At 43.9% G+C, this 21,540-nt stretch overlaps 1 protein-coding gene across 2 annotated transcripts in view; it reads right to left on the reverse strand.

The window, feature by feature from the left end:
- Window positions 1-246: 246 nt before the first annotated feature.
- IL13RA2 (interleukin 13 receptor subunit alpha 2) overlaps window positions 247-21,540 on the reverse strand; it is a 38,848-nt gene continuing 17,554 nt past the window's right edge. For both annotated transcript variants that reach the window (XM_036740078.1, XM_036740077.1), the window contains exons 5-10: window positions 19,310-19,430; window positions 12,184-12,368; window positions 9,282-9,427; window positions 7,367-7,511; window positions 2,472-2,590; window positions 247-627 (exon numbers count right to left, since the gene is read on the reverse strand). In XM_036740078.1, the coding sequence (XP_036595973.1) occupies window positions 580-627; window positions 2,472-2,590; window positions 7,367-7,511; window positions 9,282-9,427; window positions 12,184-12,368; window positions 19,310-19,430 (764 nt within the window). In that variant the 3' untranslated portion in view covers window positions 247-579. The remainder of the gene's footprint in view (window positions 628-2,471; window positions 2,591-7,366; window positions 7,512-9,281; window positions 9,428-12,183; window positions 12,369-19,309; window positions 19,431-21,540) is intronic.

The following is a 21,540-nucleotide window of genomic DNA, read 5'->3' on the forward strand; positions in this document are numbered from 1 at the left end:
AGACCTGTGGCACCAGGATCTGAAGAATGGGTAAGTGCATCTTAAATACTGCCTTGTCACTCCATCAAGCCTGCAGCTACATTTTCATCCAAACAACGTGATTCACTGTCCAGGAACTAACCTAAAGGGCAAGTTTTAACAAACTTGAAACTCATTAGGCTTTGGCAAGGTCTGTGTGGCTCAGCTTTGCACAAGTTAGGAAATCACATATTTTTGAGAGCAGATCATTTAAAAATAAAAACAGACTTGTCCCTGGGCTTTCTATTGTGCAACATTAAAGATTCAGGAGAAGCAGACCTATTAGTAGGAACCAGAAAGTTTACAACACACAGTGATTTTTTTCTTCTATACTCAAACCCTTTCAAATATACATATAGTTATGTGTATAGACACACACACACACACAGAGATATGTACATAAAGTCATTTGAAATATGCCATGGCTGCTCTCAGAGGTGATCCCAAGGGAAACAGGATGCCAGAAGACTCCTCAGGGTGCTGAACAAGTAAGGTTTAATCTCTCTTCCTGCTACGAAGGGGGCAGCCAGCTCGATGTGTGACTGGAAGGAAGATGGCTTATCAGCAGATTGCCTCTTTGTAGAAATGGACTTCCTTTTTGCCAAGAAACTGAAATTGCAAAGAGCTTCTATTATCAATGGAGACACAGGATAATAAGAGCGTTATTTTGCACATTGCCAATGATGACGGGCACTAAAGGTGAAGTAGGAGTTTGTATGCATGTGTCTAGATAGAGACCATACAAATCTATATGCATGTGTGTGTGGCAGGATTTCAGGAAAAGGGGCTAGTAGAGGGAGGAGATGGGCACTCAGAAAAGAGGGTAGGATAGTCATGTAATAAGAACAAGGAACTGACAAACAACCCAAGAATTTCACCGGGACCCATAGAAGGTAAAAAGACCTAGAGGTTAGATTAATCAGGATTGGGGACCCTGCGGCCTGGAGGCCACACAAGGCCCTCTAGGTCCTCAGGTGCTACCCACTGACTGAATCCAAACTTCACGGAACAAATCCCCTTAATAAAAGGATTTGTTCTGTAAAACTTGGACTCATGGGGCAGCTAGGTGGTACAGTGAATAGAGCAATGGCCCTGGAATCAGGAGGATCTGACTTCAAATCCAGCCTCAAACACACTAGCTGTGTGACCTTGGGCAAGTCACTTAACCCTGACTGCCTCCCCTCCTCCCTCCAAAAAAACAAAAACAAAATCTTGGACTCAGTCAAAGGCCAAACCCAATGACCTAGAAGGCCACATGTGGCCTCAAGGCCGCAGGTTCCCCACCCCTGTAACCTAGGCCAAGGTTCCAAACTTACAAAGAGTGGCAGCAAATCTAAGCTCTACTTGTGCTCTTTGTGGCTTTAGTAATGGCCTAGGTCTTTCTTGTCTGTGTCCAAATCTCTTCTCTTAAGCCTCCTGACTGTGATCTCTCCTTCCTCTGAGCTCTTCCAGCCCTCGAGCTATCAGATCAGGCAGTGGGAGGTTCTCTGCACTGGTTGGCCACATCTGAAGCCATGTGTGCAGCTCTAGTCAACTTAATGAACGATTTACTAAGCACCAACTATGTGTTGGGGGGAAAGGTGAAAACAAAAAGCCTCCATGAGGGGAGAGGGTACCAACAATGGGGAGGGGGGGATTGAGGGAGAAAGAGCAGGAAAGCGGTCAGGCAGGAGGTGGCATCTGAGCTAGGCTCTGAAGGAAGTGATCCTGATAGTGTCCAGAGGAAGTTCACCAGGGTCTGTTGAAGGCCCAGGGGCCATTCAACCAATAGAAGAGAAGACTGGAGGAGTGGGGTGGGAAGATGTGTGCAAGATAGTTACCCTCAAGTATTTGAAGGGCTTTCATACAAAGGGGAGACCAAATTTGTTCTCCTTGACCCCAGAGTAGAACTAGGAATGATGGGTAAAGTTGGAGAAACAGCTTTCTGCTCAGTGCAAGGACAATCTTGGGAAGGGAGCTGTCCCAAAGCATCTCTGTCCCTGGAGGGCTTCAAACAAATGTTGAAAAGAGGTTTCATCTTTGGGTACATGGTAGACTCTGGGTCCCAGGAAGCCCGTTTCATTCTTCTATCCTGTGAGCTCTCCAAGGGTAGGGCTTGCCTTTTTTGTCTTCATATCCCTCATAAGATCTGACACATAGTGGGTACTGATTTATGCTATTCCAGGGTATGTCGACCTTTTCCAGTCTCACCTTCCTATTACCCTCCCATTACTTTGAATCCCAAATTCTTCCTGGAAGCTAAGAATGAATAGTTTTTCATGAGTCATAGGCAAAATGATGAGATAGTTTGGATAAACATGACCCAGGAGGGAGCTTCAAAAATGACTCCATTGTATGAGGTTGTACCCTTCATAATGCATGACCTCTCCCCCTTGCATGGGGATGAGAATGTCACTGTTGTCAGGGGTTTTATTTTTTCACGCTCCAACTACAGGGCACCTCCCAGAACTTACCTGCTTCAAATAGGTTCTCTGTTTTTGTACAAACAACAAAGCTGTCAGGATGGCCATTAGCATGACTAAAGTGACTGGGATGATGATAAAGAGAAGCCGCCTGTCATCCTCTTGTTGCTCTAGGAATGAAAATCACAAAGATTAGAGGTTGGGCTTGGTTTCGAGAAACCCTCAAATATTATTAAGGTGGGGCAAGGCTAAGATGGCAGCATGGCTCCGCCTGACAATCATCTGCCATATTTGAGAGGACAGAGCTGAAATCATTGTAGCAGGAAATTGAGAGCAGGCTATGTGTGGCCAGACACCTACACGGTGTTCCATCATTCCTTTGGACCAAGGCCTTGCTACATGGACCATGTGGTTTGCTGAACTGAAACAGTGTCATCTGTTCACTTCATTTGGAAAAAAAAATCACCCCAGATACAATTCTCCCAACATCCTTTGCTTCCCCTGGTTATTGATTCTCTGGCTTGGTTTCGATTTTTAAAAATTGAACTTGTGACTTTTATGTGATCATCTCAAAGTAATGAAATAGAAGCCCCAGTGACACTGGACAAATAATTTCAGTGTTTCTCTTAAACTCTATAAATAAGAGAAAGCAAGTCACATGCTTGAATTAGCTCAGAACTCTTTTGTGCACCATAGCGCAGGCTGTCCAAGGGACCAATGTTTCAAGGTTGCCGTGGTTTAAAAATTACAGGGAAATCTGAGTTTTTAATGGCATGAGTAATAATAAGAATGGCCTTGGCCCTCAACAAAATGTTAAGCAGGCCAAGTTCATCGTAATTAGTCTCTATTCCTAAATCTATGCCCACCCCTGAGAGAGCACCTCCAGATTGTGAACTGATTCAACCATTCTGGAGAGCAATTTGGGAACTATGCCCAAAGGGCTATAAAACCCTGTATGCCCTTTGACCTAGCAATACCACTACTAGGTCTTTATCCAAAAAGAGATAAAAAAAACAAAAAGGAAAAGGACCTATGTGTACAAAAACATTTATAGCAGCTCTTTTCTAGGGGTAAAGAATTAGGAGTCGAGGTGACGTCCATCAATGGGGGAATGGCTGAACAAGTTGTGGTATGTGACTATGATGGAATACTATCATACTATGGGAAATGATAGCAGCATGCTCTCAGAAAACCCTGTAACAACTTACATGGTGTGATGCAAAGTATTGTGAGATAATCAGCTGTGAATGACTTAGCTATTCTCAGCAATACAAAGATCAAAGACAGCTCTGAAGGACTTGGGATGAAAAATGTCCTCCATCCCCAGAGAAAGAACCGATGGGGTCTGAATTCAAATTGAAGCAGACTGTTTAAAAAAGCCTGACTAGCACTCTCCATATTCCAACTTTCCCCTTTCTCGCTCCACCCCAAACCTCTCCCCCACCCCACCAAAAAGCTGACCTGTCTAAATCCTAGCACAGTCCTGCTCTCTGCTAGGGAATAAATAAATCATGATCATGAGAGGTAGGATTACACAGTGGCTATAATTCTGGCCTTGGCATTAGGAGGATCCTAGTTCAAATTGCTCCCCTGCCACAGCCTAGCTGTGTGATCCTGGGTAAATCACTGCAGGGACTATTAATAATACCTATAGTACCTCCATCCCGGAGTAGTTGAGAGGTTCAAAGGAGATCACAGATACACTGCTTTGCACACCTTAATGTGCTAAGTACCAGCTACTACTACTGCTACTCTTGTGGCTACTATTATCACTACTACTAGTAACAGCTACTCATAATGATTTAAGAGGCCCTTCATCCCAACAAGGATGTGCATTCTAATGGCAATTGTAGATTCTTTGGAGGATGGGCCTCCCTGGCCTAAGTTCCCTGTTTGAAGCCAACCCTTAACCAGCAATACTATTTAATTTGTAAATGACAAAAAAATGCTCTCTTTTCCCAATTCTACTGGAAGTGCCTACAAGAATTGTGCTGAAGAAATGGAAGCAAAGTGGATGCCCATCAACTGGGGAACAGCTAAATAAACTGTGTAAGTACATATGAAGGAATATGGCTACCATCAAATAAAGGACGAATATGATGAATAGAGATGCATAGGAAGACTTACATGAACTGATGCAGAACAAAGTGAGCAGAACCAGGAAAATAAGATACACAACGACTACAACCATGGAAGTGAAGAGAAAATAAACCCAAACTGAACATTGTGTCATTATAAAGACCAAGCTGGTCCTCAAAGAAGAAAAGAAAAAAATGCACCTCAGCCTTCTTTGTAGAAGTAGGTAACTACAGATGTGAAACATTGCATACACTATCAGAATGGATTGATGTTTTGGCTAATTTTGATGATCTGTACTCTTTTTTGCTATTGTTTGTCATGGGGAAAGATTTGTGATATAGAGGAGGAATATATGCAAAAATAAAAGTGATGTACAAGTGCCTAAGACTAAAGAAAGTTTTATAAAAAATCATTTATAAAGAAGCATTAAGGACTAAGAGAGGGAAGGTGAGTGGAGAAATCACTCCTTTTGTCACTGCTCCCAGACTCCCTCAAGTTATCCTGAGAGCATGCACTCTAAGGATAAGTCTAGCCTTAAATGGTTTTGGTCACTTTGACTCCAAATTAATCAATAAAAATGGTAAAGGGGTGAGATAGCTCTCTATGCCTAAACCCTCAGACCAAAGTCAAGAGTATTTGGCTCCAGGCTAGTGGTGCAAATCAAGCCAGGGAAGCCTAAGAGCTTTCTCTCAAAGCACCAGCTCCATGTGGCTTCCTGGTTTCATGACTTGTATAGTTCAGGGAAAACCAACAGAAAAAAATCAAGTATTGTAGGCCAAGGTCCATTACAGTCAAAAGGCAGCAAAGTGATAAACCAAATGGTTCATTGTAAGGAAATCTTGCCACCTTGGAAGCTTCATGGCCTAGCCAATGGCTATGTCCCGCATTTGCTTTTTTATTTTATAACTGTTTCTAATTAGCCACACAACTCTTTTCAGTGTATAGATGCTTGTGAGTCATTTTGAGCTAGTGTCTATCTACAGCCTGATTTCTTTGGCTCCTCTGTAGATCCAGAACGAAATGTCCCACCTCTCCCTCCTCCCCCTACCCGCAAAAACATAGTTTGAAATTTCCAGAGGAAGAGGATAAATATTCCTCTCTTTAGTTCTAAAAGTTCCAACATGTATATGCACAGGATGTAAGTTGAAAGATTTTGTTTCTAGAAACATAAGTTGTCAGTGATAGGTTGGCAGCTATGGGCACAAACTTAAATGGATTCATCTTAAACTCAGTTGCAAGCTTTGACAGCTACATTCATCACAGCAAAGTTGATGAAGCACCTGTCTTCTCTGCTGTCAAGTCTTCACTTGACCCCAGAGGACAGTCATTAAAAAATAATATGGGTTTTCTGCCTGACTCCCATTCCAACAGTAACATCCAACCAGGGCAGGAGTAAATAGACTGAAGTCAAGAGTTCAAGGTGAACCTTGGCCCAAGGGATGCCTTTGGGAAAACCAGGACTGACCACCCCAACTGGGTTCGTCCCACAAACCTGACTTTTACTGCCTTCATTCATCCAAAGGAAACAGTCTAGCTGACACTTAGCTGTACTCTAGATGTGTGTTCAAATTCAGCCTTCTCAAGGCCTTTGCTGTCTTCACATATCCCACTTACTCAATCCAAAATGATAAGCACACCTCTTTTCATTGAGAAGTCTGGCAAGACAGACAGATAAACACACACATACACTCTCATTACCGAGTTGGACAATTCAAACACTTGACTTGCTTTCTTCAGAGATCTCCAATTCTGGCAAAGTAAGGGTAAATCCCACAGGCCTAATCACAGACCCTCTAGGATTTAGCATATGGTCTTTGAGACTTACAAGGACCAAAAAAGAATCATCACTCTGCATCCAGCCAGGAGAACAGACTCCCCAAACTCAGGATGGCAGGCCTGTCCTGGGGCTATACTACAAATATTTGAGGCTTGGGGATGAGCTCCCCAAACCAGTGCTCTGCTAGAACAGTTTTCAAGACTATGGTCAGTTCCAGTCTGGGACACATGTGCAAATAATGACGAAATATCAACACATGTACAACCAACTCGTGAAATTCATACACATTATCTCAACCTGGAATGAACTAAGAAGATTGGGTTCAAGTAAAGGCTTCTAGTTGCCAATACTATGACCAGGGCCTAGACACAGTGGTAGGGACATGATAGGTCCACAATAAAGACTTGCTTGGTTGATGGAATTTGCTTCCTTGGTTTAGGATATGGAACATTTTATACCATTTTATATCATTTTTGTAATTTCAATGAGACCCAGGGCCTGAATTAATGACCCACTTAAAGAGCCAGGACCTGGGCTTCTTTGTTCTCTAAAGTTTGCTCAGAGAATATATTTTCTCTGTCAACAAGGCCAGATCTGGCTGACCTAAGAACATTCTTTGCCCTGTTAACCATTAAAGGATGAGACCCTAATCCCGAGAGACTACCTTGCTTAATATTCTACGGGTATATACTTTAACTGACCTTTGTCAATACTCTTATCTTTACAAACCAAAATCCTCTTCTTGTATCATGATTAAACATACATGGGGATCATAAAAGTGAGGTAACACAGGCTTGCTGGGTCTGCTAAAAAATAACCTATATAAGTTTTCCCATTTCTTTGTTCAGACAGCCAGAGCTTATGCTCTGACTCCTTGTACGTACAAGTAAGCTAGCTTAGCTATGCCTTAAGGGAGAATAATAAACATGGATTTTTCTATCACCTAGCTTGTTTGCCTCCTTCAACCAAACTTTCGGGTTTAACAAGGACAATTAGCAAAAAATCCTCTCAATTCCACGATCTGTCAAAAAATCCAAATGGACTGATGTAACTCCCCAGTGGGTTTTCCATATTCTCCCTGATCTCCTACCATCGAAGCACTGCTGGGAGCTCCATTCGCTCCAAAGCCCTTCAATGGCACAGTAAATATTCACTTTGTCTCTGACCCGGACGCAGAATCTTCTACTTCCCTTCGACTTTTGCAGGGTGATCACTTCTTTTGCTGTTGATCTGGACTGAAAGGCAAGAAAAACACAAGCTGGGGTGCTTTGATCTCATGGACCACAACACTTGCTCTGACATTGTGACTTGGCTCTGACAACCTCACTGCAGGAGTCTTCCATGGATGTGTCACTGGCTAGTTCTGGCAAACCTAACTGGGAACCATGAAATAAATATCTCTAATAGATGTATAAACTATGATTACAGCTACTCCAGAATGTTGGTGTGTAATCATTTAAGAATGTTTATTGAGGGGATAAAAAAGAACATAGTCATGGTGTGTATAATACAGTCGTTGATGGAACCTAGAGTTTGGAAATGGGGAAAAGTGTTCATGGAAATGACCTAAATCTCAAAGATCCAAACAGCAGTCCTAAGGTCAAGCATCTGGAATCCCATGCAGTTGGTAATTTGAATTCAATGGACGCAGAAGATTTGCCTTTTGACTTTTTCACAGAGCTCAGGGATCATCCCAGATGAGAGATGAAATGGTTTACTTCCTTCTGTGTTTATAAGTGAAATCTCTACCTGTGGGTTCTTCTGCAAAGGGGATACTGATTGGGAGCCTGTGGCCTTCATTTGTATTTCTAAGAGTCAGATTAATCTCACCCCAAATTCTACCTTTTTCTAACACAATACGGCTACTGCCAGGATGCGATGGAAGGAAGGATAGGGGTAGGATGGGAGTCAGGAGACAGACACAGCTCTGATGTTAATTAATGATAGGATCTTAGACAAGTGCCTTCCCTTCTCTGAGTCTCAGTTTCCCCATCTGCACAATGATGGGATTAAATTAGAGCATAAATTGAACACCAATGTGGTTTAAAATAGGAACTCAAACAGGTAGTAGATACTCACTACCTGTGTGACCCTGGGCAAGTCACTTCACCCTGTTTGCCTCAGTTTCCTCATCTGTAAAACCCCAAAAGAGGTCATGAAGAGTCAGACATGACTAAAACAACTCAACAACAACTTCAGTACCAGTTTAGGGAGAAAAAAGAAATTTATGTCTCAACTATTATTTATCCATGTATACATGGCATCACAGGCCTAGAGTCAAAAGGTAACTCAGAGGCCATCTAGTCTAACCCCTTCATTTTACATATGAGGAACCGAGGTACAGAGTGGTTAAGTGACTTATCCAAGATCACACAGATAGTAAATGTCAAAGCAGGATTGGACCCCCAATCCTCAGATTCCAGAGACAGTACTTCTTCCACTGTACCCAAATTCACCAGCCCATGCAGCTTCAGTGTGTTAGTGCTTGGATCAAAGCTTCCATCCCTCTAATTGGCTCTCCACTTCCATTACCCTACCCCCTTTCCCCCAGCCCTGGGAAGGGTCTCTGTTAGAGAACATTGATTAAGCACCTACTATGTGCCAGTCACTGTGCTATGTGCTGAAATACAAAGAAAAGTAAAAGGCAGTACCTGTCCTCAAAGAGCTCACAAGCTAATGGGGAAGACACCACACAGATACCTAGGTACAAACAAGCTACAGACATAAGGCTCTTATTTCTCCTAAATAAGAATCATTTATATTAAAGTTAAATATGGATTATGAGAAATAGCAAAGCCATAGTGGATGGAGATCCCACCTCAGAGCCAAGATCTAGTTTGTAGGTGGGCTGGGTGACCTGGGTATCTCAACCAACATCTCTTTGGCCTCCAAACTGTGCTTCCCAACCAGCATTAGGGGGGGAGGGGCAGGGGGGGTCCTCAAGGACAATCCCTACACCAATGAAAGCAAAGGTCTGAGTAAGACAAAAACAAATGCGTTTATACCACCCAGGAAGTGTCATCTTCTTGGAACTGAACTTCATATGTCAGGCACTGAGAGGGGATGGGTCCCTCAGGGGGCTTCCATTCCAGGTGAAGCTCTTCAGGTTTCCTCTGAGTCAGATTTAGCTTTTCAGGGGGAGAAGGTTTCACTGAAAAGCAAAGGAGAAGATATGAGCCCCCAGACCACTTCTGGTCAAAAGCAGCCATGCTGTCATTGGGGGGGGCAGTCTGGCGGGTGACCCACCATGCCGACCCCAATGATCCTGAATGAGTAGCAAGGCAGATACCTAGCCTTGCCTCTACCCAGGTTACCTTGCTGGCAGGCTGAATGTGAAAAGGGCCTGACACTTTGGACACTGGAAACTTCCTTTTTAGTAACCATCCTCATGTAGACAGGCTAGCCACATTCCAAGAAAGGCTCTTGGGTCATCATAGGAAACAGGCCAAAGTATGACTATTTGCTTCTGGAGATTTGGGATTCCAGGATTACCCAACTGCTGCATGGCTGACTCTACTGGGATTTGGCAGGCCTGAGCATATGGGTCAAAGTGTAGCAAGGTAATCTTTATGGTGAGGACATTTGTAGGCCAAAAGCACAGATTGATCATGGTCATTTGGCTGAGGAGAAGAAGATGAAATAAGGGCTACCCCAGTGAGCAGAGTCTTGGAGTGGGAAGGGCCATGGCAGTGGGGGTGCTGAAAGTATGGGGAGGGGGAAGCTTGTACACATAGGCAGGATGATTCTTGTCCTTGTATGCCAAGGATGCCTTTGCCCAGACTCCACAAACAGGACAAGATTCCCATTTGGGCATGTGCTCAGGGGAGAATCAGACAAAGGGACTGCCAACTGGAAATTTTAAGTGGTGAGTATTTCATCAAGGGTGGCTCCATGGGGGAAAGATCGGTGCAAAGACCAGCCACGTATGGCTCTGGACTCTCCATGATGGCCAGCTTCTGACTTGTTCTTAGATGAGACTGGAACTCAGAGGCTCCATATCGACTGACTCTTTTCAGACTTGAGAACTTTAGTAAATGCCAATGGCCAACATCTCTGGAGGACTCATGGTGAAATACAAAGAGAAGTGATGGAGTACAAGTGCAAAAAGACATACGTTTTTGGACATGGCCAATGTTTTGCTTGACCATATGTATGGTAGAAAGGCTCAGGTTTTTTTTTCAATTGGAGAGGTGAGAGGAAGAAAAAATTAGATTTCTGTCAAGTGAAAAAAATTAACTTAAATTTCCAAAATAGAAAGAAAAACTTTAGGGAAGTCTTGAACATGAATACAAAATTCCTGTTCAAAATGTTCCTCTGAATTCAACTGAGTTGAATTTCATACACAGGACATATATAGGTGTATGTGTTTATGTAGGTATGTGGGGGGGGTGTACGTGAGTATCTGTGTGTCTGTGTATGTCCATGTGTATATGTGTGTGTCTGTGTGTGTCTGTGCATATGTGGGTATATGTGGGTGTCTGTGTGGGTGTGTGGGGGTGGGTATATGTGGGTGTCTGTGTGTGTCTGTGTGTGTCTGTGTGTGTCTGTGTGTATGTGGGTGTCTATGTGTCTGTGTGTGGGTATATGTGGGTGTCTGTGGGGGTGGGGGGCGTTAAGTATGCTCAGCCTCTGAGGCTGATGGGGGGAATTTCTCTTTTCACAGGAATTCGGCCCCCCAGACCTACCCCCTTCCAAACCCAGAACCGAATCTTTCCCAGGGCATTAATTTGTTGAGTTAGCTCTGGCCTGGGCTTAGTTTCCATTGGCCTTTTATCTCCTGATTTGACCTTCCCTACATCCCAGCTCCTCTCCCCCAGATTCAATCACCAAAAAGAAAGCATCACATCAACGAATGAAATTCAAGTCAGCTGAATTCTCAGGAACGCTCTGGACAGGAATTTTGTAGTCACATTCAAGACTTCCCTAAAGTTCTTCTTTCTATTTTGGAAATTTAAGTTAAAGCTGCTAAGTGAAGCTGGATTTGAACTCGGAAGATGAGTCTTCTTCACTCCAGTCCCTGCACTCCATCCCCTGAGCCACCTCACTGCCCAACAACAGATATGGGTAACTAACTTGTAATAGGTCTCCCACAAAATGTAGTTCCATGACCCTAGTACATAAGCTCTTAACCACTATTCCATTCCATAGTGGTAGTATGTGATGTAACATCATTCATCTGGAGAATACAAAATCAAAACTTGGTTTTAACTCTAGGCAGCAGCAGCTTAAAGCCACTCACATGGACCACAAAGCAAGGCTGGGTCACAAATAAACTCCTTATACTGTAATGAAGGGCCCTTAGGTTGGCCTTTGGGATGGGAGGTGGGATGGGGGGAAGCCAGTTGGCAAACGTGTTCTGCACAACTTTCCTCAAGGTCCTTCTTTGGATGACTATCAGGGGTTAAGGCCACGATGAGGAAGAGTTTAAAAGGATGTATGGCCCTCCTCCTGGGAGAGAGGCAGTAAGTGATAGTCACAGAATGCTGCATAGACTGTGAGATGAGATTGCTAATTCACTTTGTTTCGCTTAGCTTTTTTTCTTTGTTACAAAGCAGGATTTAACAGGTAGGTAGGAAATGGAAAAATAACAAGGGTGCGAAAAGATCAATACAATGTTTGTAAAGGAATGGAGAAGCTCTCTCCAGGGCCTCAGGTCCTGACCTGGAATCTAGAGATTCTGATTGATTGCTAAGAGTCATGCACAAACTATGCTTTCCAGGGGAAGCGACCTAGCGCCAAGCATCCCTCCACCTCAGCTCCTTGTGCATGGGCCGCTTCTGTTATTCCTCATTTTAGAAACCCTTCTCTACAGAGCACGAAAGCATCACAAGGCCATGAGGAACACCTGGAACAGAAATGCCCCTACCCAAACAGATGAAAGATTTTATCATTTCTTCTTGTCTTTACCTATATTTTGAAGTTGAAAAGAAAAATAGCTGGCCCTCAAGGGAAGGGCTAAGGAAGAACCATTGACACAGATGTTGAAATCTTGATACTCTGCAAGGTCCACACTTGGAAACCGGCATCCAACATGTCTTCCATTAGATTCTACGTAGTCGGCACACTGGAGAGCATGGTCTAGGCTCTCATACCTATAAGGGCAAACATTAAGGAAGGCAGGCTGAAATGTTAGCAAGGGAAAAAGAACTCTGAAAGACATTCAAGCTCTGAACAGAGGACCAATGATGAAGCAGAACAAAGGTGTCAAGGCACATACATCTTGGCTATGACCCATGTGCAGATTTGCTTGATGTGATTGTGCATATTTGTTATAAAGGTTTTGTTTTTCCTTTTTGGGGAGTTGAGGGGACTCAAATGGGGGGAAGAGGTATTGCCAAAAAAGAAGATGAAAGGATGGCCATTAAAGTGATTTCTTTTAATGCACAGTACATAGAAGGAGAGTCCAAAGACAATATACAAGCAGCACAGTTTGGAAAGTTATATCGAATGTATTCTATATTTGAAAAGCATGTGGGTGATCGTGGGGGCTCAGGGAGGCTGGCACCTGCGCAAGGACTTGGAATTATCCCGACCAAAAATCTGGGCAAGATGCAGTGGGGGGAGCAGAGATAGATATGTCCAGCACGTCACCTGGATGAGAGAGCACCCAGAATGAATAGCAGTGCAGAAGGATAAATCTTTTTTCACCATTTTAGAGGGGCATAAGGATTTTGATCTCCCCTTTACTTTATTTTTTTCTTCTGAACTTAAAAAATAAAGCAAGTATTTCCATAACAAAGTAGAATAGAAAAAAGAGGATTGCACCTGATTCTTCAGATCTATTATGTATAGCTCCACCTACTAATGCAGGTTCGTACCTTCTCTATAAATTATAGTCTTAGAAAGATGCCTGGGACACCGAAGTCACTGTGGCCCAGTGATCATATCTGCCAATCCATTACAGTACTTGAGGATGTAGTTCATCTGAACTTATTCAAAGCAGCAAGGTTCAACTTTTTTACTACCTTCCTACTTAATCTGGCCATCAATTCCCCATTAGCTGGGATTGTTCTGTCATTTACATTCCAAAGACCATTCTCCTTTTGAGAGAAGATGCAAGTAAACAAGAGTTCCATGTTTAATTGAAAATAAAATTTAAAAAATAAACCAGGAGTTCAGCAGCTCCACCTTTTCTCTGTTGGCCAGGCTGTTGTCAGTCTATCCACCCGAGCCTGGAGCTGTCCCTTATTGGATTCCCCTATCTTCCCTAATATAGCTCAAACAGACACCTCGGTAAACCCCAAATCCTTTAGGTGGTTCTTCACTTTCCCCCCAGCATCCAGCTGATTCGGAGCCCTGGCACACCTGACACTGTTCACCCAGAGGGATGTCACCTCATTGTATTCATCCTCTATTATGTCTGGCCCATGTCCATCTTCTATTAAAAAATTGAAGTCAATTGAGGAATTCCCTGTGTATGTACAGCCATTTCTTTATGTGACTCCTTTTCCTCCTCTTCTCAACTATTTCTCTTAGCATCATTAAGTCTCAAACTAAAAGCTACTGGGAAGTATAAATGCTTTACTTCAGACACTTCGTCTGGGACCCTGTAAGTTTGGGGACTGGAAGGGACTATAGGTCATTTGTCTCATCCCACTGCAAAGGAAACTTAAACCACCTTCACTCCATGGACGTCTACCCCCTTGTGACATGGAGGCATTCTGCAGCTCTTCCTTATCTCGATCACAAATCTATCCGGGGACACTTTACTCTCTCTTTATTTTGTCCCCTGACCCTACTGACAAAGGCTAAGAGCAGATCACACTGACACAGGCCCTTCCTGTTTCAAAGGCACTTTCCTCAGACCAACCCTGGTCCTTTGGGCATTATCCTGCCCATTGTGAAGGATCAGAGAGCCCAGAGAACCCACCCTACCTTACACAGCTTGTACATGATGGCCTGTAAAGGTGAACACAGACCTCCTGGTTCCAAATCCAGTATTCTTTACACTGCTCCAGACATTGTCTTTTTACTAACAGCCCACAATATACTCTGAGACTACCAGGCTGCCCCTCAGCCTTCTCTTTCCTAACTCACATCACCAAGACTTCCTCTGCCAATAGCAGCCAGACTAAGTGTCATAGAAAGAAAGGAAAATGGTCCACTGGCTGAAAACTTCCTGATTCTATGATCAATTCATGCCAATGATATGTCAGAAGGTGTTCCCTAATGCTTTTAACATGCAATCAACCCACCGTAGGTCACCATGACTGTTGGCATTTTTTTACACCCAGAAATGCAGTGAGTCAAATGATACTATTATAAATGTTATACATAAATTACATAATGGCTTCCACATAGGCCTTTGAAGGTTGACAGAATTTCTAACAGTAATACCCAGCTATTTCTTGAAATAAAGGGAAACTTTGTGGGCACAGATGATTTCCAACATAGAGAAAAAACCCGAATAAATGCTGCTGAGTATCATATCAAATGTCCACACTCAGTGATGAACTGTAGCCTAGTTAAAATCCAAACTTCTTACCAGGGCATTGAACAAAGCATTCAACAAAGCACCCCCACCCCTGTGATGTGACTCCAACCTCCCCTTCTAGCCAGATCTCCCCTTGCACCCCTTCCACCAAACTCAACTATTTGGCTTTCCCATTCAACGCTTCTCCTTTTCCCACTTGTGTGTCACTCTTCCTTATACCACTAATCCCCTCCTCTGTCTCACTACCATTTTAAAATCTGTAGGGCCTTTAGTGGCTACCTCAAAAGCTTCCTCCGCCCTGAAGTTCCCCTGATTCCTTTCTTCTCCTCTGCTCCACCAACTGAGAAGTCAGAAAGGCTTAGAGGGCACTCAATAGGTAATTGGCAAATGAACTACCCCATCTCCAACTATGTAATCTGGCATTAAGAAGCCTGAGAAAGAAGTCAAGAGGCCTAATTCTAAGCTCAGATCTGCCTTTAAATTAACTAGTTCAGGGGTGGGGATCCTGCAGCCTCAAGACCACATGTGGCCCTCTAGGTCCTCAAGTGTGGCCCTTTGACTGAGACCAAGTTTTACAGAACAAATCCTTTGATTAAGGGGATTTATTCTGTGAAGTTTGGATTCAGCTAAAGGGCTGCACTTGAGGACCTAGAGGGCCACATGTAGCCTCGAGGCCACAGGTTCCTCACCCCTGATTTAGTCTAAGCCCCACGTATTTACAGATGCCAGAGATGCCATAGGTTGGAGCTGAGGGCCTCTGGGCTGCCACCCAGCTTTGTGATTCTATGACTTCCTGGCAGATCCCATATCTCCAATGCTTTACATGCAGGTTTTCGTTGGGACTTCAGGACTTCCACCATCAGCCCCAAGAATGAATGATGTGACTCTCCATTAAAAGGCAGCTTAGATCTCATTATGGAAGCACTGAGATTCAAATATCCCATCATGATGACTTAAGTAGTGAGGTTTCTATGACCAAACCTGATGTTTTAGTCAAATGCAAATACCATCTGGCTAATCAGATCTTTTCCCATGGACACAGGGCAATTATTTTCTAAAGTATGAAACCACATTAACAAAGGACTGTTTTGTAAAGAGGCTTTGCTGAACAAAACATGAGAGGTTGCAACATCCAGGAATAGACCACTCTGGATGGAGCTGTTAAAGGAGGCCAAGCATAAAGGAAGATCTACTGATTGAGGGGCTCATGTATGGTTTTCCAGCTACCCATGGTCCCGGAAAAGAAATTCCCCGGGAAAACCAGCTCCTTTCTGATAAAAAAGAAGGGGAGAAGAGGGGGGTTTCTGGCACTCAAGGTTCTAGAAAACTAAAACCTGAATCTTGGAAGGTTTCCCCCTACCTCACCATGCCCTAATCCCCCTCATGGAATAGCTCACAATGTAAAATTTGGCCTTCACTGAAAAACAGCGGAAAACCCCTTTGAAACTGAGCCAAGTCACCAGCTGACAATAAGCAGACTGAAGCAGTTATTTGGACCAAGTTAGATTCTTTTAATGTATAATTATCAAAATGGTAGCCTAACAGGCATATCTTTGGACTGGGACATGGAGGACCTGAGTTCTAGACCCACTGGGTGACAGTCTCTCCATACCCCAGTTTTTCATTTGAATGATGGGGGATAATGATGCCTATTGAAATCCTACCCTTCCTTTAAAGCCCGATTCAAATGCCCCCTGATCAAGGAAGATTTCTTCCCTCTCCCCCATTGAGTATGGCCTGGCTGTCCTGGATCAAATGAGATAGGAAGTACATAACAGGCACTTGTTCCCTTTCCCCTTCCCTTGTCCCTCCTCAGACCACTGTGCCCCTCTGATCCTTTTATCACCTACTATTTTGTACTGTGGTCATCTATGTCCCCTACTAAAATCATCCTCTAAAGCCTCACCTCCTCGAAGACTTCACCTCCTCTAAAGTGTCACAAATGAAGTAAAACAGAAGCTCTGGCAAGGCCTGTCAAGCTAAAGCATTACCTTGGTGATGACATGGTACAATGGATTTGGAGTTGGAAACCCTGGGTTCAAATACTGCCCATCATTTGCTATGTGTGGCCTGAAGCAACTCACTTCACCTGCCTGGACCTCAGTTTTCTCATTTCGACCTCTAAGGCCCCTTCCAACTCAGATAGCCTGTAGTCCTAGGGTTATATGCCCATTGTCCAAGGACTAATTGGAATGAGCCTCCTCATTTTGGGGACACACCCTTCGGTGATGAATGTCTTTGGCCACAGTGACTAAGGTAAGAAGAAATGGGATGTACAGAAGGAATGTGGGAAGGCGGTCCTACTCTAACAATCCCAGAGGATGGGAAGTCACCTGTATAGAGCTTCCACTCTCCCTCCCTGCCTGCCTGTCAACACCAGAGAGCAAGAATTGTGTCCCAGCTAAACCTTGCATCTCCTTCTAAGCTGACACAGTGCTCGCCCAACAGAGGTGCAGAATAAGTGTGTGTTTTATTTAAACTGAGTGTCTGGCCTTCCCTATCCCACTGGGACACGAAGAAAATCAGAGGACAGTAGGGCTAGAAAGGGCTAGATAAGGATGAGGAAGCAAAGCTTCTACCAAGGTGCTGAAAAAAAATCAAGTAAGATAATAGCGTTTTTATAGCTCTTCAGGTTTGCAAAGCACTTTACAAATATTCTCTTATTTAATGCTCACAACAATCTTGTGTAGCAGGTGTTATTATCACAATACTCATTTTACAAATGAGGAAACTGAGGCCCAAAGAGACATTAAGTGACTCATGCAAGGTCATACAACTAGTGATTGTCTGAGTCAGGATTCAAAGGCAGGAAAGAGGAAGTAACGTATAACCGACCCCATGGGAGCTGACGGAATCACCAAGTGAGAGTGTGCAGAAGAGAGAAGACAGCCCAGGACAGAGCCTTGAACAACACCCATAGTTACTTGGCCTGGAATGGATGATGATCCAAGGAAGGACACTGAGGAGAGGTCAGAGAAGTAGGAGGAAAACCAGGAGAGAGCAATATCTGGTGGTGAGCAGAGTCAAATGCTACAGAGAAGTCAAGAAGGGGAAGGAATGAGAAAAGACTGTTAGACTTGAGGACAAAAGATCACTGGTAGCTTGGAGAGAGCAGTCTCAACTAAGTGGTGACATTAGAAGCCAGATTTCAAGAGCTGGAAACTGAGTGAGAGAGGAGGAAATGGAAGCAAGAATCCAGAGAGTGTTTTCTAGTTTGGTTGTGGAAGGAAAGAGAGATTGGTCAGAGCAAATAATAGGGTCAAGGAAGAGTTTGGATTGTTTTAGAGGAGTAAAAGCCTGGCTTTGTTTGTAGGCAACAAGGAATGAGTTAACAGATGGGAGTAATTGAAAATGGAGGAGGGAGGATTATTAGGGGGTAAATCTGGGAGGGGACAGGATCAGTGGGAGAAGTGCAAGCCATGGCCTTCCTCAAAGGCTGCAGTAAAGGCTACAAAGGGGGATGGTGCCATGGGACTTTGAGAGGCAGAAGAAGCCCAAAGAGGGGCTTCCAAGAAGCTGGCCTCTATTTTCTTAGCCAAGTATGAGGTAGGATCCTCTGCTGACAGGGTGGGTATAGAAGGTTCAGATGTGACTCCCTCTTGCCTCTAGAATAGACTTTAAAGTCCCGTGCGTGACCTTTTACAATGGGCCTCATGCCTGCTTTTTCAGACTCATTTTACTTACTCCCCCTTGCACACACTAAAGTCCAGGCAGAGTGGTCTTCTTCTTGTCCCCAGCTCTGATACTCCATCTGCTGTCCCCCTGTCTTTGTGCAGACTGTGCCTCCCCCCCAGAAGGCTCTCTCTTCTCCCCTCTGCCTCTCAGAATCTCTAACTACCTTCCAGGCTCGGGTCAAGCACCACTCACAGCACCAGCCTTTCGTGATTCTCTCTAGTTCTTTTGTAAATAGCTTCTGTGTACTTACATGTGTCCACGTGCTCCCTCTCTTCCTCCTCCACACTCCTTCCTTCTAGTAGAATGGAAGCCATTTGAGGGCAGGGACAGCACAATCCCTGGCACACATTAGGTACTTACTGAATGTGCATTGATTGAATTAATGGATTTAAAGGCAAGATCCCCACGATGCAAAAGCCTTTCCAATTAGAATTCCATCTGTCTAGAAGACACATAAGAAGTGACCCCTCCATAGTAAGAATGATTACATTCTAATCCAAAGTTCTTTCCAGTGACCAGAGTCATGGGTCAAGGTTTGGCTCCTACTCTTTCAGACGCACCCATTTCCAGTGATCATTCTGAACATAACAAAGTACTGGCTTTAGAGTCAAGGGACCTGGGCTTAAATCCCAGCTCCCTCACTTCCTACCTGTGAGAACTTGGACCAGTCACTTCTCTGCTCTAGGCCTCAAATACCTCAGCTGTAAAATGAGGGGGTTGGACCCAGATAATTCCTGAGGTGCATTACGGCTGGAGATCTAAGGCCTTATGGCCTGTAAACAATTCCAGGCTATTGTTAACCTATGGTCAACAAATGACAGAAGATTACTTCAAATGAATGTCCCTCAATGACTATTCACAGTGTGGAAATCACTTGGGGTCATTTTTTTTCTCTTAAAGACATCTCAATTAACCAATACTCACCAGTAATACAGGTTGTAATTCGCCCCTTTGGGAATTTTTTCTCCTGGTTTCCAAGTGCAGTGGAGAGACTTCCAGTTATAATAGATACACTGCATTTCCTGGATTTTGGTCTCTGGCTCTCCTGTGAAATGGAAAAATGATGAGCGCTTAGAATGTTGGAAAGCCATATTAACGTCACTCTGCAACTTCGGTAACTTTGCTTGGTCATCCTTCCATCTCACGTAACAATCGACATCATCAGGCAATTTTCCAAATTGTTCCTTGACCCATGTCATGCAAAATCCGGGCCCTGACACACAAAAGGTCTGGGGAAGCATGTATTAGCTCTCATCTCTGCCCACGCAAAGGCTACTTAGCTAGAGAGGTGCTTCTCTGAGCATAGAACAGCTAGCATGTTAGAGTCTAAAATGTGAGCTAGCTTAAATCCACAAAAGTACAAGCTCCAGGGGAATATGATTGGTGGGTCTAGATTTCCAGAAGAACTGAACATTGATTTTCTTTCTAGCAAGGGAACCACGAGTGCTACGTTATCACAGGAGTCGCCTTACTGTAGTTAGAGGGATTATGGTGGAGAATAACCTGGAGGCAGGGAGACTCAGGTGTGAACTCCACCTCTAACAGTGACCAGCTATGTGACTCCAGGAAAGTCACTTACCTCTCTCTGAGCCTCAGTTTCCTCCCCTGTAAAATGCCCACCTTAAGGGGCAGAAAGAGTGGAGGCAGGAAGATCTGGGTTCAAGTTCTGCCTCTGACACATACTGGCTGCCTGACCCTGGACAAGTCATCTAAATTCTCCCCTCAGTGCCCCAGGCAACTTTCTAAGACTCGACATTTTCAGAGGTGCCTATCTGTATTAGTGGAAGGATTTACCACACCAGGAATTCCTTTTGCCAATGAAATCACTAGATTGCCTCCCCACCCTCTAAAAAACTGACCTCACTGTTGAGTGTCATTAGAAATGCAGAGCATTGCTGTGAGACTCAAATATAAATGTATCCGAAGGGCTGTACCAGTGTGTTCTGCACTGTCATCATTCATTGGACTTCCCAGAAACCACCAGTGTTGGAATATCAAAATGTCTAATGTTCTGCCACTGCTCCCCCTGACAAGACCTTTGGGCCCATGTTGTTTCCAGATGAGTTGTCTAAACTGGAAATGCTGCCCAGGCCTATGGATCTATAGTCTCTTTAGAAGGTAAATGCAAGATCGTTGGAAGTCTAAGGGAAAAAAGAGCATCCAGGGAACACACCAGGAACGCCAGGAATGAACATTGGGGAACATGTCCACATCTTCTGAAACAGGCAGGAGGTGAACAGCTAAAACCGAACCCTAGTTATGATGACCATCTCAACTGGCTGCTGTGGTATATATTCTGGTTCATTCAGACTTCTACACAACTGAGGAAAGAGCACATGACTTGGTTTCCTTTCAACATTTTCTTGCCTCTGCATTTCCAGGCTTTGACTTCATCATTGTTTGTAGAATGAAGATGTAGCAAAGCCTGAGAATCCTCATTGTCCAATAGGGTGATGACTGCACTGGGGAATACAAGGTCCTGCCCCATTTGGAAGGCTGTGTACCCCATCTAAATCCTTTGGGTGGACCAATGAGTACAAGACACCTGTTGGTGTCCCTGATGGGCACAATAATGGGGCAGGGTGTGGGTCAGGATGTGGAAATGGGAAATCTGTAGGAGACAGGGCCCAGTGTGCCAGGCTCCAAGACACTCCCTGGGACTTGTTGGGTTTTTTTTAACAGCTAGGAGCTTGCTTCGTTGTCATTTCCTCCTTTCCCTTAAAAGTCAAACACTAGAATAAATTCCAGCTAATAGAGGGTTCTGGTCAGTTTAAATTCTATTTAATTTATTTATAATTAATTCTATTTAATTAATCTAATTAACTCTATATTAAACCCAATTTTAAAAAAAACATACTTTACAATAAAATCTAGAAAGATGGGAGCAGTATGGTATGGAAAGAACATTGGCCTGGGAGTTAGGAGACCTGGGGCCTAGTCTCAATTACGCCAGCGCTTTTCAATGCGACTTTGGACGAGCCCATTGCCTTCTCCATAAAAAGAGGAGGTTGGACCAGAATGGCCTCTAAACTGCCAAAGAGTCCTCCTGTCTGTGATCAAAGGTGTCAACCATGTGACTCAGGCAACACTCTTGAGTGCAGCCCAAACTAGATTAAACTCTAATTGGGAAATATGTAACGAGCTAAATAAAACAC

Source organism: Trichosurus vulpecula, chromosome X (genome assembly GCF_011100635.1).
Source record: "Trichosurus vulpecula isolate mTriVul1 chromosome X, mTriVul1.pri, whole genome shotgun sequence".
Lineage (NCBI taxonomy): Eukaryota > Metazoa > Chordata > Mammalia > Diprotodontia > Phalangeridae > Trichosurus > Trichosurus vulpecula.